The 14,825-nt window shown below is 35.9% G+C and overlaps 1 protein-coding gene across 2 annotated transcripts; it reads right to left on the bottom strand.

Annotated features, from left to right (window-relative positions):
* Positions 1 to 1,932: 1,932 nt before the first annotated feature.
* Positions 1,933 to 11,267, bottom strand: LOC132749149 (heat shock 70 kDa protein 12A-like). 2 transcript variants are annotated; one of them, XM_060738843.1, is made up of 5 exons: positions 11,124 to 11,267; positions 9,978 to 10,286; positions 9,401 to 9,622; positions 3,776 to 3,932; positions 1,933 to 3,134 (listed from the first exon to the last, which is right to left on the bottom strand). In XM_060738843.1, the coding sequence occupies exons 1-5, from the start codon at positions 11,124 to 11,126 to the stop codon at positions 2,083 to 2,085; spliced, it is 1,743 nt and encodes a 580-aa protein (XP_060594826.1). In that variant the 5' UTR covers positions 11,127 to 11,267; the 3' UTR covers positions 1,933 to 2,082. The 2 variants fall into 2 exon arrangements, with proteins under 2 accessions (XP_060594826.1, XP_060594825.1); XM_060738842.1 differs by lacking the exon at positions 11,124 to 11,267 and adding an exon at positions 10,810 to 11,048.
* Between the last annotated feature and the right edge of the window lie 3,558 nt (positions 11,268 to 14,825).

Raw genomic sequence — 14,825 nt, 5'->3', positions numbered from 1 at the left:
CTTTACGACGGAAGTTTTGAAGGCGCTCTTATTTTAAAAGGTCGCCCAAAATGTTAAAGAACCAGCGTTTAGTATGGGTGTAAAAGAAAGGGTAAAAAAGTCGCGATTGTAAACTAACAGGAGAGCAATCACACCTCAGTCGCGATTGTCAATCTGATCTCGACTATTATGTTTCGCTATAGACTTCTCATATAAAAAGGCGACATAGTGGAACTTATTTCAGTCACATGGGAAAATAACGGCTTCCATGTACCACCTTTGTGGCAATAGTGATAGAGATATGTTTCTTTTAAACAGAAAGAGTAACATTGAATAGGTGGCGTGTTAGCTCAGTTGGTTAGACCACTGACTGTCACTCCTGAGGTTCCGGGTTCGACCCTTGGTAACACTCTTGGAATTTTTCAGAAACTTTCAGTGTTTCCCACCTAACTAGAGGTGTACTGGTAAGAAATCCAGGTCATCCTCGCATGTATCAGTGCTATACACTGGGCATGTAAAAGAACCAAGGAATCTGTTCGATAAGAGCTAGGGACTAGTTCCCGGATTCCCTTGTATGTCTTAAGCTGTCTCTAAAGTCTGCTTAGGTAAGGACCCTACTGGAAATAAGTGCTTGCACTTTCGTAGGTTATCCTTAACCGCCCGGTCCAAAGAAAATCAAATCATCATATTTTTTAATTAATAACAGTCAATTTCCGTTCTAAATCAGGCATAGGCTAAGTAGTAAGTTTGCAGAAGTTGTATGAGAACGTATATTACCTTGTGTATTCGCGTTCTACGTACGGGGCCATACGAGAAGTGCCGACGTGTTTCGGATAGACTAGATATCCATATTTTAGCTACTTGTGACGGAAAGTGCTAACGAGCTTCCGTCATATTTAAACGATAAACAGTTGATACAACATAACACAAAATCTCATATCGCTGTGATTTATTAATTTATTATAGTCCATATGTATGAAATTAATCATAACATTAATATTGGGAAACAATTTCTGAATAAATAATACACGAGTGTTATTTGATAAACAGTTAATAAATGAGAATTATGAAGCTTTGTAGCAATTGTCGAGAATGGCTACTTATTCAAAACCTGGTATATGGAGTTTAAAGACGAAACAATGTAATATGATTGTTATTGATATTTTGTTATTTGCCGCCAAATAAGTTTGATTTTGACCAGTAGCATGGGAGAAAGTCAATATGTCAATTCCAGAATTGATTTAATGTCTGTGATATCACCCGGATCTGACAAAGTTACTGAAAGTTTAAATTTGCTTGTAACGTAGGATGAGAAAAATGTGAGGTCTGACCAAAACTCAAACACGTGACCCTCAGAATACCAATCTGCATATCTACTGGCTGCATGTTTATTTTCTTGGGATTTGACAAATAGAACTCGGTTCGATTTTACTGCGATTTTTCAAACCTGTATACTTTAAAACAAATTATGTGTTTGTTAATCTTTTTATTAAAATAACAATATCTTTCTCAAGCAAATATTTTGGGTGTTAACCTGATTTTAAGCATTTGAGAATGCTTCCCTTGCCAAATTTTATCTTGTTTTTCGTTTTAAGTGAACTTCTCTATATCTGTGATTTATAATCATTTTATAGCACATCGTTTTCATTGATTCTTTAAGTTTAGTGAAATTGCTAACTATAGTCTCTATCTATTATTATTTATCATAATTTTAAGGCGCCTACGCACACTCTTCAATTTCGTATGCACACCAGTAATTCGCCCTTATATTTAGTATTAGTTATTTAGCACGTTTTGATCTGTATGTGTGCAATAACAATTATTTCTAACAATTAGCAACATTTTAGTTTTTAATCACATTTAAACTATATTTTTAATTTATTACAATTAAGCCTTGTTATATTTATTTGCGAAGATTATTTTATAAATATGTGTATTTTGACCATTCCTCATAAATTACCAACAAATTTTCCTTATTTCTAAAATTGATATTCGCTTACTTCTTTGTAATTTTTTTTGTCACATTAAGCAGAAAAAAGAATTAATTCTCTTAAAGTATTACACACGGTACATCTCATTACAACATGCAGATCCGCATTGAATTTATCCAAGGAAGTTGATAAAAACGCTCGTGTCCTTGCCTGTTTTCTTATCCACTGCTTTTACGATAATCTCAGTACCACTTAACGTCATTGACACGATGATTTCTCTTCCAGGCTGCTCCTCTGGGTCCGGAAGATGAAATTTCAAGTTTCCAATAAGCGAACATTCAGTCGTATATTTTGGGTTACATTGTTCTGTGGCAAAAATGTCAAAAGCTACGTTACTTTGGAATTTGTGTTGTGTTACATAAGGCTTTTCAACTTGCGGTTCATTACATTTGACGACTTGTCCTTTTTCAACATGTTTGCTGAAAACTCTACATCGTACACCAGTTGCTGTTTTTACCTTTAAATGTTCGGGGTCAGTCCCTTCTATGAATGGGTCAGTTGTTTCAACACCATATGTGTACTTCAACACTCTTTCCCGTATGGATACCGGACTATGTCCATACACTAAAGCTCCTCTAAGAATGGTAGATGATGCACCAATTGGTATCACAACATTTATGTCGGAGAACTCGCTCCTTATTGAGTGTTGAAGCAAGGTAGACTCTGAATAACCGCCTACCATCAATATTGTTTTTATCTTGCTTACGTTTTCATCTCGAAGTAAAGTTGACACATGGCTAATGACTTTGTTAATGGAACATTCGAAAAGACTCTTGAACAGACTGGCAGAAAATCTGATTTTGTCTTCACCAAACTGAATGTCATCGGCGTATTTTGAAGCTTCAATAGCATCAAGCAGTTTCCCTTTAGTGCATCTTTCATAGGTGCGTCCGAACGATAGTGGGAATTTCATATTAATACGAGCAGTTTTATTGGGTGCAACTAATCGTTTTTTTACTTCAAAATCACGCCAAATGTCAAGCCAGTCTTCCGTTTCCGTTCGTTTAAAGGTATTATAAACCTCTGGCCCAGCCAGATCAATAAGCAGGTTTTCGAAAGCTTTGTCAACAAGGATACCTCCCCACCCACCACCACTTGCTGATTCGATCTCTTTAACGCTGTTCTCACTGACAACCTCGTGTACCGTTATGTCTATTGTTCCACCTGAAAATAAACATCGATACATTAAAAGGAAACTTAAAAACAGAAAAATAAAGTGGTTAAATCTAATATCTTACAACCAGTTATATATCTTGTAACTCAATTTTTATGGTTTTATATCATAAATATAATTCTCAAATGAAGATTTATCAAAATTGTAGGTTCCAAAAAGCATTTTTGTAAAGATATTACCGTATTTACATTTTCATGTTTTCAATAAGAAATGAATGCATACATTTTAATGATAACATATAATTGCATGACGTTAAATTATCACCACTTTGCGCTTCAAAATTAACCCTTTAAGAGCATTGATCAGTACTCGACAGCGAAAGCTGTTTTTTGTGGCTTTACGACAGAATGGCCCTCATTAAACCTAGAACTTAGTCAGCTCTCGGAATGATCAAGTATTTTCCGATTATTTGTAAATTTATAAGCGAAATACAATGATCCATTGATCGTTTTCGTTTTTCACAATATCTTGGCATACATTTTTGTATTTTACATGATCCACCTACAATAAATACGTGTAAAGTCTTTATAATATTTTAATCCCTCTCGGATCCGTTTTTATAGAAATAAGAAGCACTGGTATCATATGCTAAAACATGGTCGTGACTCAGATGAATAAAAATGTACCATACCTCCTGCATCGAGAACCATGTATCTAGTACCAACAGGCATCTTCGCTATTGAAGTGTTTCCACCAGAAATGGTTGTGTGAACCGACAAGTGGCGGCAGAATATCGATGCTGCTTCTGGTTCAAGTGCAATCGTCAATTTGTTTGTTGCAAGTCCAGCCTGGAAAGAAATATGCAGACATAAAAGTTGAGCTTTATTTGGCGAATATATGTAACCACCCCCACCCAAATCACTTCTATTTGCATAAATTTATAAAAAGTACCCCGCACTTGTACCCATATTCTTGTGGTTGAGATTCAGTTGAACTTCAACACACATTTTGAATCATAAATCATTTTCCAATCATATTTGTACAACATCCCCTTATAATTTGATATAATATCAAATGCACCTGTTCTGAAAGAAGTATATTCGCAAACGCTAGACATGCTTTTTATTTGTCTAATATGAATCTAAACAAAAAAACTGAAACGGACGAGTCTTTATAACATATTTTCCCTCTTTAAAGCAATAAATAATGAGAAAATAATAAGGAAAATTCTAACTTTAAGGAGAAGATAATTCAGAAAATATTGACGCTAGATTTATTAACCTTGTCATATTATTATTATTATTATCATCATCATCATCATCATCATCATCATCATCATCATCATCATCATCATTATCATAATATAAGAGTTATTTTAACTTAATATAAAACAAAAAAAATAAAGTTTAAAATAAATCCTTTAAAAAAGATTAGAGCAAAAATGTAACAATTGAAATAATTCAAAGTTCAACATGGAATAATTCCTGCAATATTCATGCTAAAGTTATGAATCTTGTGGCACATGATGTGAGTGATAATTAGTATGAAATTTTGAAGCTTGACATTAGAAACCTTAAGAAATGAAGATGTTATAGTGAAAAGAAATCATTTACAACATAAATTGTAAGTTCAAGGGTGATAATTCTAAAGAAAATGTGTGTTTGAGTTATGAATCTTGTCACATATTATGTGGGTGATGATAAGAAATATATATTTGAGGTAGATACCTTAAGAAATAAAGAAGTTATAGTGAAAAAATGATATTTTCCTAGGAAAAGCTTTTGGAATACCAAGGAAAAGCTTTTGGAATAGTAACAAACAGAGTCGATTTTTTTTTTAAAAATCGACCTATGTCTTTGAAACATGTATAAATTTGTCAGTGCGACATCTTAATATATCTTCAATATTTGTCAGTGCGACATCGTAATATATCTTTAATAAAAATATCTACATACAAGTCTCTAAAGGGATTCAAATCCACAGGGAAGTGTGCGCGCGTGCGTGCGTGCGTGCGTGCGTGTGTGTGTGTGTGTGTGTGTGTGTGTGCGTGTTGCTGGGGTCAAGTTATGGAAATACAGGGAAGAATAAAATAACAGAGAAAGTTTCCTGGGTGGTTTGAACTGAAAGTCAAATCTGTCCACTGCTTCTGTGTAACAGTATTAACTATCATTCAAGATGAAACAACCATGCCATTTCATTAAAAGCGGCGTATAGTCCCCAATTAAAAAAAAAACGCGTGTACCTTTAACGATAAAACAATGGGCGGAACTAAATAAAATGGAATTTTAAAAGGGGACATGATGTCTGATGCCCGAAAATGACGTCAAAAGATATCTGTTTTATTACCCTGATTTGTTAAAAATTATAATCATAATACACAAGAGATACAGTCATGTCCGGTCATCTTGCGCGGCCGGTGACCTCGCGCACTCGGCACGGAAGTATATTTCGTTTCGTTTGGTTGTTTGTTTATGCTGTCCCTAGAAATTTTCAGCCAAAATTTGTGACTTGGACTTACTTTGAACTACAACAAGGTAAGAAAGTTAAAAAAATATCTGTCAAACATGTTTGTTTATATTATTTCGTCATCCTAATTTATTCATAAACACGCCCACTGACCTATTTTCCCATTATTTTCCTGTCTATTCATCCAGTTCCAAAATTTTACGTCCAGCAAGAATGAAAATCAATATCACACATTTTTAAACAGTATTGCACCGATAAAACGTTGTAAATTTCCTTTTTACCTCTGCAAATAAATTTGTATTTCTGCCGATTCCCGCCATCTTGTCAAAATGGAAAGCCTTTCCCGCGCTTTTCAATTTTGTTTCTACGGAAGCGTAAAATGGTCATTTTTTACAAAATTTGAAAAAAAAATGAATGACTGAAACAGAACAATGAATTTAATCATAAAAAAAATTAAAAAGTAAGATGAGTTTTATTTTTATGTCTTTTCCAGAGTAATAGAATGGCATCTACGAGCAAACCTAAATATGGGTACCTTATGTTGAAAGAGGCCTACCAAGATGTTACAGAGAAAAGAATGGCAATTAGGAAGGCTGCAAGAATACATGGCTTACCAGAATCTACTCTTCGTTGGCGACTGGCGAAAGGTTAATCTGTTGATGTGAAGCGAGGAGGTCCAACATTTTTCACACCAGCTCAAGAGGAAATGTTGGCAGAACATTTGTCACAATGGCTCATCTTGGTTATGGGTTTACCAGATGGCAAATAATCGACATAGCTAAAAATATGTGTGAAGCTGTTGGAAAGGTCAATGAACCTACTAAACACTGGTTTTAAGGTTTCCTGATCTGAAAATGACTCATCTCCCCCCAAAAAAGGCAAGAGATGATGCAGTGAATAAGGAGATGTTGGCGGGATATTTTTGATGAGCTTAGTGGAACACTGGACAAGTATGATATTAAAGAGAAACCTAAATTCATTTGGAATGTGGATGAGACAGGTATTTCGGTTGATCACAGTCCTCCAAAGATTCTTGCCAAAGTAAGAAGTAATCCTCACTGTGTAACATCTGGTAAATCTGCAACAACTACTGTCATAGCTGCTGTAAGTGCTCTAGGCGAGACCATTCCACCTTATGTTATCTTCAAGGGTGAACGACACATCAGTGTTGTTTGTGCCGTGTGGAAGCCGTAAAAAGTCGCCACGTACATTCAATCAGGGATGTTATATTTCCGATTCTCAAAGATCGTTCAGCACAACATAATTGTTGTGCTTGTGGTATTTAATCTATCGGCATCTTTCTTGTTGGTTGGTTCCAGTATTCCTCACTTGAATACTGTTGAATTACCCATAGGATATGTGGCCTGCTTTTTAAATTTGTTTTTGACGTCATATCTGTGATATGCAGGCTTCATAACCTCAGATTCCCTTTAAAAATTCCATTTTATTTAGTTCCGCCCATTGTTTTCTCGTTTAGAGCACATGCATTTTTTACTTGGGAATCATATGCCGCTTTCCATGGAATGGCACTAACGTGTCACATTGAAGGTTCCATGATAACCGCCATACGATCACATCTGCGGATGTTTCAAAATTCTAAATTTTACCAGTTCATGTTAAATGTTGAATTCTGCTTTAGCCAGTGCTAGGGGGCGTGGACGGTAATATGCACTTGACAGTACCGTCCATGAACAGGCTCAATCAAACCGAGCCTGCAACATTTTCAATTTTGCCATGTTGGGCTTTCTTTTGGGATCCTTATTTCTCTCTCTTGTATACTTCTTTATGATGAACATTGCACCCATGTTACACATGATATCATTGAAGCAGCAAGGGAGGATAACATACATTTGTTTGTTTTACCCCCTCATAGCAGTCACTGTCTACAACCACTTGATTTTTTCAGTATTCAGTCCATTTAAAAGGAGTCTCAGCACAGAGTGCCATAAGCTATTGCACAGTCATCCCAGCCGCGTGATAGTGAAGTAAGATAAATGGTACTGAATATTAAAATTCTATGACTGTAAGTACAATAATGTCAGGTTATAGGGAGACTGGCATATTTCCATTTGACCCATCTGCCCCCTGTGTAACACCACCTGTTATTAACAAGAAAAAAAACATGAAATGAAAGAAACAAGAAAAGAACGAGAGGACAATTGGACAGTGAAAATACTTTTTCAAGAAAAATCTACTGACTTCATTCACCAGAAAGAAAATGTAGAACTTGTGATAAAAAGGAGTTATTTTGTGCCACCATACTGAGCTGCAATAACAGAAGATAATTACTAAGAGAAAAAGAAAGCAATGGAAAAAGAGAGAGAAAAACAGAAAGAGAAGAAAAAGGAAAATACTGAGAAGGAAAAACAAAAGTTAGGCAAATGGAAAAAAGGTGTTCAATCCTCAATTTCCACAGAGTAACAAGAGTATAGATAAAAGTGTTCCAAATTCTATAAACAAGACAGCCAAGTTTATGAACAGTGATGAAGGCAAAAGTGATACAGTTAACAAGATAGAAAAAAAGGGGAAAGGTCCAAAATTAAATTCAGAACGAGGAAAAGGTCAAGCAAAAAGAGCTAAACAAAAGACAGTGATTGAAATAAATACAGAATATATACATAATGTTGTTCAGTGTGTGGCAAATTCCAACCAGAGGCTTTGAATCTAAACAAGAGCATTAAATGTGTTAACTGGGGGTGTTGCACTGTGTGTAGTCAAGGGGTGCATCTGAAATTCTATGCAAAAATTGTGACATTGACTGGTAGTGATGATTTCAGGTGTCCCAGATGTAGTAGTGAACAGTTAAATAACAAACCCTTGATGTAAATAAGTTTGTGTTACAGCTTTGTTTGAACAGTTTAAGTTAACTTTTCATTAATTGGACTCACAAATTTGATAGTTTTACTGGGACACCATACTTTAAAACGAGCTACTCAATCTCCTTCGCAGTGACTAGCCGTAGCGTAACCGGTGCGAGTTTGCGAGCTACCGTGACGTCATTCATAACACATGCGAAAGATCACCGGACAATTGAATGTTGGGATTAAACATGGTGGTAAGTGTTTACATTTTTGCACTCTGCAGTTCAATGAGTTATCTTTTCAAAAAATATTTGCGTTATTATATGTCTTTAAGATTTTTGCAAAAAGCAAAATAATTATGATTTTTTTTGTATTTATTTGAATCGTAGTAAATTAGCCGACAAGTGCTTAGGTGCACAAGATTACCGGACAGCATCGTAGAACATAAAATTGTGCAAGTAAACTCTTTTAAACAACTTAACTTACAAAATAAATTGTGGCCTCAAGATAATAAATCATGGCCACGAGATAATAAGTTATGGCTACAAGATTAAAAAAATACTGCAAATGTAAATTCTATGACACCGTAAACACAAGTTTTACTTAACATCACTATATATGATATATATGAGGAGCAAAAAATCAATAAACATTGTTATGAGAAGCAACGTAAGAAAACTTTACTCGACCGGAGCTGGCAAAGTAAAATATTAAATACAAGTGACATTTACTGAAGTTATCTTTGATAATACTGTATACTGCTTACAAGCCATCTTGGCTTAAATGCTCAGAAGAAGGAGAAGGTAAATGTAAAGAAAATAAAATTTATACTTCAAGTATTTCATTACACCCTTTCCAATGTCCTACGATAACATCATAGTGATTTTCATTGTTTGAAATTCAATTGTCAAATGACCACAGACATGTGAGTAAAATAGCTGAAGGTATCATTTAAGGAAGGCTCCACTTTGTATGTTAAATTGAAAGAGGGGAGAATAAAGTAAAAGTAAATTAAACTTATACAAAATAAAAGAGAAAACGAATATAACCTGCACCGCGGCCTCTCTCATAAATTGCTTGGCAGCATCTGTCCATATTGCTGGGACAGTTAGTACCCAGTGGACTTCATCTTTCTCAACAGCGGATGTTAGTTTATCTTTTACACTCTTCATCATATCCCCTACTAGATATTCGATTGCCATGGCAAAAACGTTTAAGGCAACCATCGACTTTCCCATCTCATCTTCTATTGTCATGCCACGGTCCAGTTTCTGTAACATATAACTCTATTTTTCAAAATATCAATTAACAATCTTAAATCTGCTTTTTATTACTACAGTTTATATTGTTTTCTTATTACATTTTTATTACAAATAGAAACAACTGATGTCTGTTTTTCCCCTGACATTTGTTCAAAATTATTATCATAATACACAAGAGATAGAACGTGAAATTGTGCAAGTAAATTCTTTAAAACAACTGAATTTACGCAATAATGTGTCTTGAAAGTTAATTCTCTTTTTGTTACATGTACATAAAAAACCGAAATGAAAAGTTATGGATACCTTTAGCAGAGGGGAATTTAAGCAAGTCACATTAAACCAGCAGAGTGTGACAATTACCTACCTCACCAAGCTTTTTATTAAGTGCCATTTTAAATCTTCTGAAGTAATAATACTCTTCGTGCATTTCATTGTCTGCAAGTTCCCTGTATTGGTTTTCAGCATCATATCCAAAAGCTTCAAGAGTCTTTCCATCTGACTTTATCAACAAGCATGTGGGTGCTTTTTCTGTTACTAGAGTTCCAGATCCTGAGTGCCATTGCTTGACAGACGCTTTAATAGGATCCGTTTGAAAATCATGCAGGAATGAGAAAGCCCAGCCAGAATAAGTTGTACCAAAATCTATTGCCCCGACGAGCAAGTCCCTTGCAGCCTAAAGAAAACAGGGGAAATGGTCATAGCAGATTTTAAACAGTATTATATTATGTTGAAATATGTATTCTTGTTAAGATACCGTATGCCGTAAAACTTATAAGTAAATCAGCTTAAATTGGGTGTAGAAATTATTAAACAACCTAAATAGGAGAGAATACCGAGTAAATTATCCCGAAGAAGGGGGCGATGGCCTAGTGGATAATGTGTCTGCATTTCAACCCTGGGATCATGGGTTTGAGCCCTAATCGGGTCACAACCATATGACACCAGTTCTGGTTGGTTCCAGGAAGCGGAATCGAACGTGATAATATAAGTTGCAAAAACTAGCTGATATAAATATGTTTAAACCAATCACGAAGAAACAGAAAATCAAACCATAATTCATACAAGAAAATATTAAACCTTGCTGACATGGTAATCAATGTAATTGTTTCGATATATGTTCGTATTCAAAGTCCGGAAAATGTCAAAATATTTATCAATAATAACATTAGATGTTAATTTTGTAAGAAAATACATACCATGTCAAATGACATTATTTGCACTTTCTCTTTCAATCAACCAGGAAGATAATTGTCATATTCATTTTCCATGAATTTACCTTATGATATCTTAGTGCACAGCCAATATTACATTTAATCCTAAAATGTCAGAAATCCCTCAATCAGCTAGAATTTGTAAATAAGATTTACCGATCAAAAAGAGGTTTCAAAATCTACATGTTATTATAACTACCATGTATCACTTTGTAAATAGCAACTGATAAGTTAGATAATTAGTCACACAATAGACTTATGATATAGTTTGTTAACATTATGAAAAAGAAAATACGTACCATGACAAATTTCCCTCTTACATTTGCAGTTTCGCTTCACTAAGACACTTTAAATCAACCAGGAAGGTATACATATAAATGTCATATTCGATTTCCATGAATTAACGTTATATCTTTATCAAATATTGGTACACAGCCAGTAAGTTTCCCATTACAATTTTGAAGGTCATAAATACAACTTTCAGGTAGCATTTGTAGATAATAACATTTTGCGAAAATGTAAATAGTAAACTGATTAAATATAAGAAAATATTTATACATGTATCGAACAAAATTCTTTGCTACTTCAATTTACCATTTGATTTGAAGTTTACATATCAAATAGAGAAAAAAAACAGAATCCCTAATAAAGAAATCTCCACACGGCAAAATTGAAACGCTGCAGGTTCGGTTTGATGACGGTACTTAAAAGTGCGAGTTACCGTCCACGCCCCTAACATCGGCTTAAGAAGAATTCAACATTTAAACACGAAAATGGTGAAATTTTGAATTTAGAAACATCCGCAGATGTGTTCATACGGCGGTTATCATGGAATCTTCAATAAGACGCAGTAGTGCCATTCCATGAGAAACGGCGCATGGTCCCCAAATAAAAGAATACGTGTGCCCAAAACGAGAAAACAATGGGTGGAACGAAATAAAATGGAATTTTGAAAGGGGATCTGAAGTTATGAAGCCTGCATATCACAGACGAGACGTTAAAAGACAGTTTAAAAAGCAGGTAACATTTATTAGGGTCATTATACAGTATTCAAGTAGGAATACTGGAACAACTCACGTTGAAAAAAGCCAAATAGAAGAAAATAAAAATACCATATAACATGTATACACAATAATTATGTCGTGCTGAACGATCTTCAAGAATCGGAAATATAACATCTTTGATTAAATGTACGGAGAGACTTTTTACAGCCGCCACGCAGCACAAATAACACTGAAGTTTAAAAAATTCCATGTTTTTCCGATCATTGGTACGTTACTTTAGCAGCGTAGCGAATATCGCGATACTTCGCAAGAGAACCTACGATCAGTTTGAACAACATGAACATGAACAACACTGTTGCGGCAGTCCAGTCGAGTTCAATGTCACTTCAGGAAGCAGCAAGTCAGAGGGTATGATGTCAGCCGATCGACTTTGTTTGACAAAGTCAGCAAAAGAACTTCGTTAGCTCCAATATTGAGAACTATTCTTACTGCAGCTGAGGAACTCAAAAGTGTTGACAAAACACATTGGTCGTTTTGGCTTTGGACGAACCACAAATGAATTGCTGGGCATGGTTAAAAAAATAATGGATTATGAAATCCCTTTACCGATAACAGACAATGTAAAGAGTGGTGGTATGCATTTGTGGATTAACGACAGAGAGCACGCCACAACAATTTTGAAAAGATCGTAATTACTCCATTTAAGGTTCAGAACTGGTTTACTGTGTAAAGGGCATATATTTCTGACGAGGTAGAGGACAATTCACTCTTTAATGACCCTGCTAGGATATACAATGATCTTGGTTTTTCACTATGTCCTAGTTTTAGCACATTCGTAGCACAAGATGATTTTACTAATGTGGATAACTTTATGTCGTCCGATAAAACACAAATCACTGCTGGCGTGCAACTGGACATTATCCTCCTTCGATGATTTTTCCGTGTTAAAGGTCTCATCAAAATCCTCTTGAAAGTTTCCTTGAACTCTGAGTTGTTTATACGTGGATTTAATACACTTTCGTGTCAGCTATTTAGTCTCAGGGAGTTAAGAAACCTATTGTTCTTTTCGTTGACGGGCTTTATACGCATTTGAACCTTCCTGACAGTAATTTATACACATGATAATGTGCTGTGTTGATTACTATGATATGCCTCTCAACTTCTACAGACTTGCGATTTGAAGCATTGGAAGCAAACAGCCACGGAATTTAAATTTTGAAATATTGGTCATTTTGTTACAAATAAAAAATTATGTCTTCAAAAATGCATGGATGAAAGAAAAAACAACAGTTACTGATATTGTTGGGTGAGGGTTTCGTGGTTCTGGTTTGTTTCTACTAGGTGAGTCTGGTGTTCTTTCGACACTAGTTAAAACTCTGTCCAAGCATCGCAATCTTCCAGGTACATTCTTCTGTTGATACACTTACGAGGTATGATCAAAAAGTTCTCGGTCCGATATACTTGTAGCAACAACACTGACATTTAAAGACAATACGTCGATAACGATATCTTAATGAAGATTACTGACCGAGTAACTTGCTGTTTTATACATATTAAGTAACATAAACACACTTTGATCAATAGAGGGGTGTGTCTAAAACCAAAAGGTATACCTGTAATATGTCCATCCAGGCGTGTACCTGTAGCTTTACAGGGCCGTTTAAAAACGAATTGAAATCTATGGAGGATAAAGGTATTATCCAAAAGGTTACTAGACCGACAGACTGGGTCAATTCATTAGTCTGTGTGGAAAAAACAAGAACTGGAAAGCTGAGGGTGTGCTTAGACCCTAAAGCTCTAAATGACAATATTATGAGACTGCATTACCCTGTGAGGACTATAGAAGACGTGACAAACCAATTTACAGGTGCTAATTACTTCAGTGTATTGGACGCAACGAAAGCTTATTGGTTGATAAAATTGACGGACGAATCCTCATATTTGACGACATTTAATAGTCCCTTCGGTAGATACCGATATTTGCGGCTTCCTATGGAAATAAAAAGTTCGCAAGACATATTTTGTCAACAAATCGACGAATCGTTCGAGGACGTGACGGGCGTGACGTCAATAGTAGACGATCTTCTTGTGTACGGACGGACACTATCGAAGAGCAAGATACAAACCTGACACGTGTTTTGGACCGATAGGTTTAGGTTTAACACAGACAAATGTGTAATCGGCTCTCAGGAAGTGAAATACTTTGGTCACGTACTGACAAGTACTGCCGAAGCTGTGCACGATCTGGTAATGTGCGACAGAAGGCGAGACCCGCGAAGCATTGCTAGGGAAGTGATTATATGCTAGCTTTGGTTCAGTTCAGGCAATTCTGACTGATGTCTATGGCATGTCAAAGGTTTCCGCTAGGTGGGTCCCCAGACAGTTGATTGACGAACAGAAATGGGCCAGACTTGACATTTCAAGATATCTTATGTCTCGCTACGAGGATGAACCTGATTTTATCTACCGGATCGTAACTCAGGATGAAACATGGGTCCATCATTTCGATCCAGAATATAAAAAAAACAACAGACCATGCAGTGATAGCACCATGGCTCACCCCCTCCGAAGAAATTCAAGAGGGTGCCATCAGCAGGGAAGCTGATGGATTCAATTTTTGGAATGGTCAGGGCATTGTCATGATTGACTATCTTGAGCAAGATCGTACCATACACGGTACGTACTATGCAGACGAATTGAGACGTCTGCGTCAAGAAATCGCGCGTAAAAGGAATGGCAAACTTACTCAATGCGTTTTGCTCCTGCACGACAATGCGCCAGCTCACACATCCCAAGTTGCGATGGCTGCTTCAACTGACTGCGGCTTTGAAATTCTTCCCCATCCCCCAATAGTCTCCGGACTTGGCCCCCTCTAACTTCTACCTGTTTCCGAAACTGAAAACCTAGCTTTGTGGTAGACGTTTTGGGAGCAACTAAGGTGTCATGGAGGCGGTCAATGAGTTCTTCGAGTTCAAAATAAAGGGTTCTATTTTGAAG

The sequence above is a fragment of the Ruditapes philippinarum genome, unplaced genomic scaffold (genome assembly GCF_026571515.1).
Source record: "Ruditapes philippinarum isolate M1 unplaced genomic scaffold, ASM2657151v2 ctg4134_1_1_1_1, whole genome shotgun sequence".
NCBI lineage: Eukaryota > Metazoa > Mollusca > Bivalvia > Venerida > Veneridae > Ruditapes > Ruditapes philippinarum.
The sequence above is the reverse complement of the archived record's forward strand: the minus strand, read 5'-3'. Positions and strand labels throughout refer to the sequence as shown.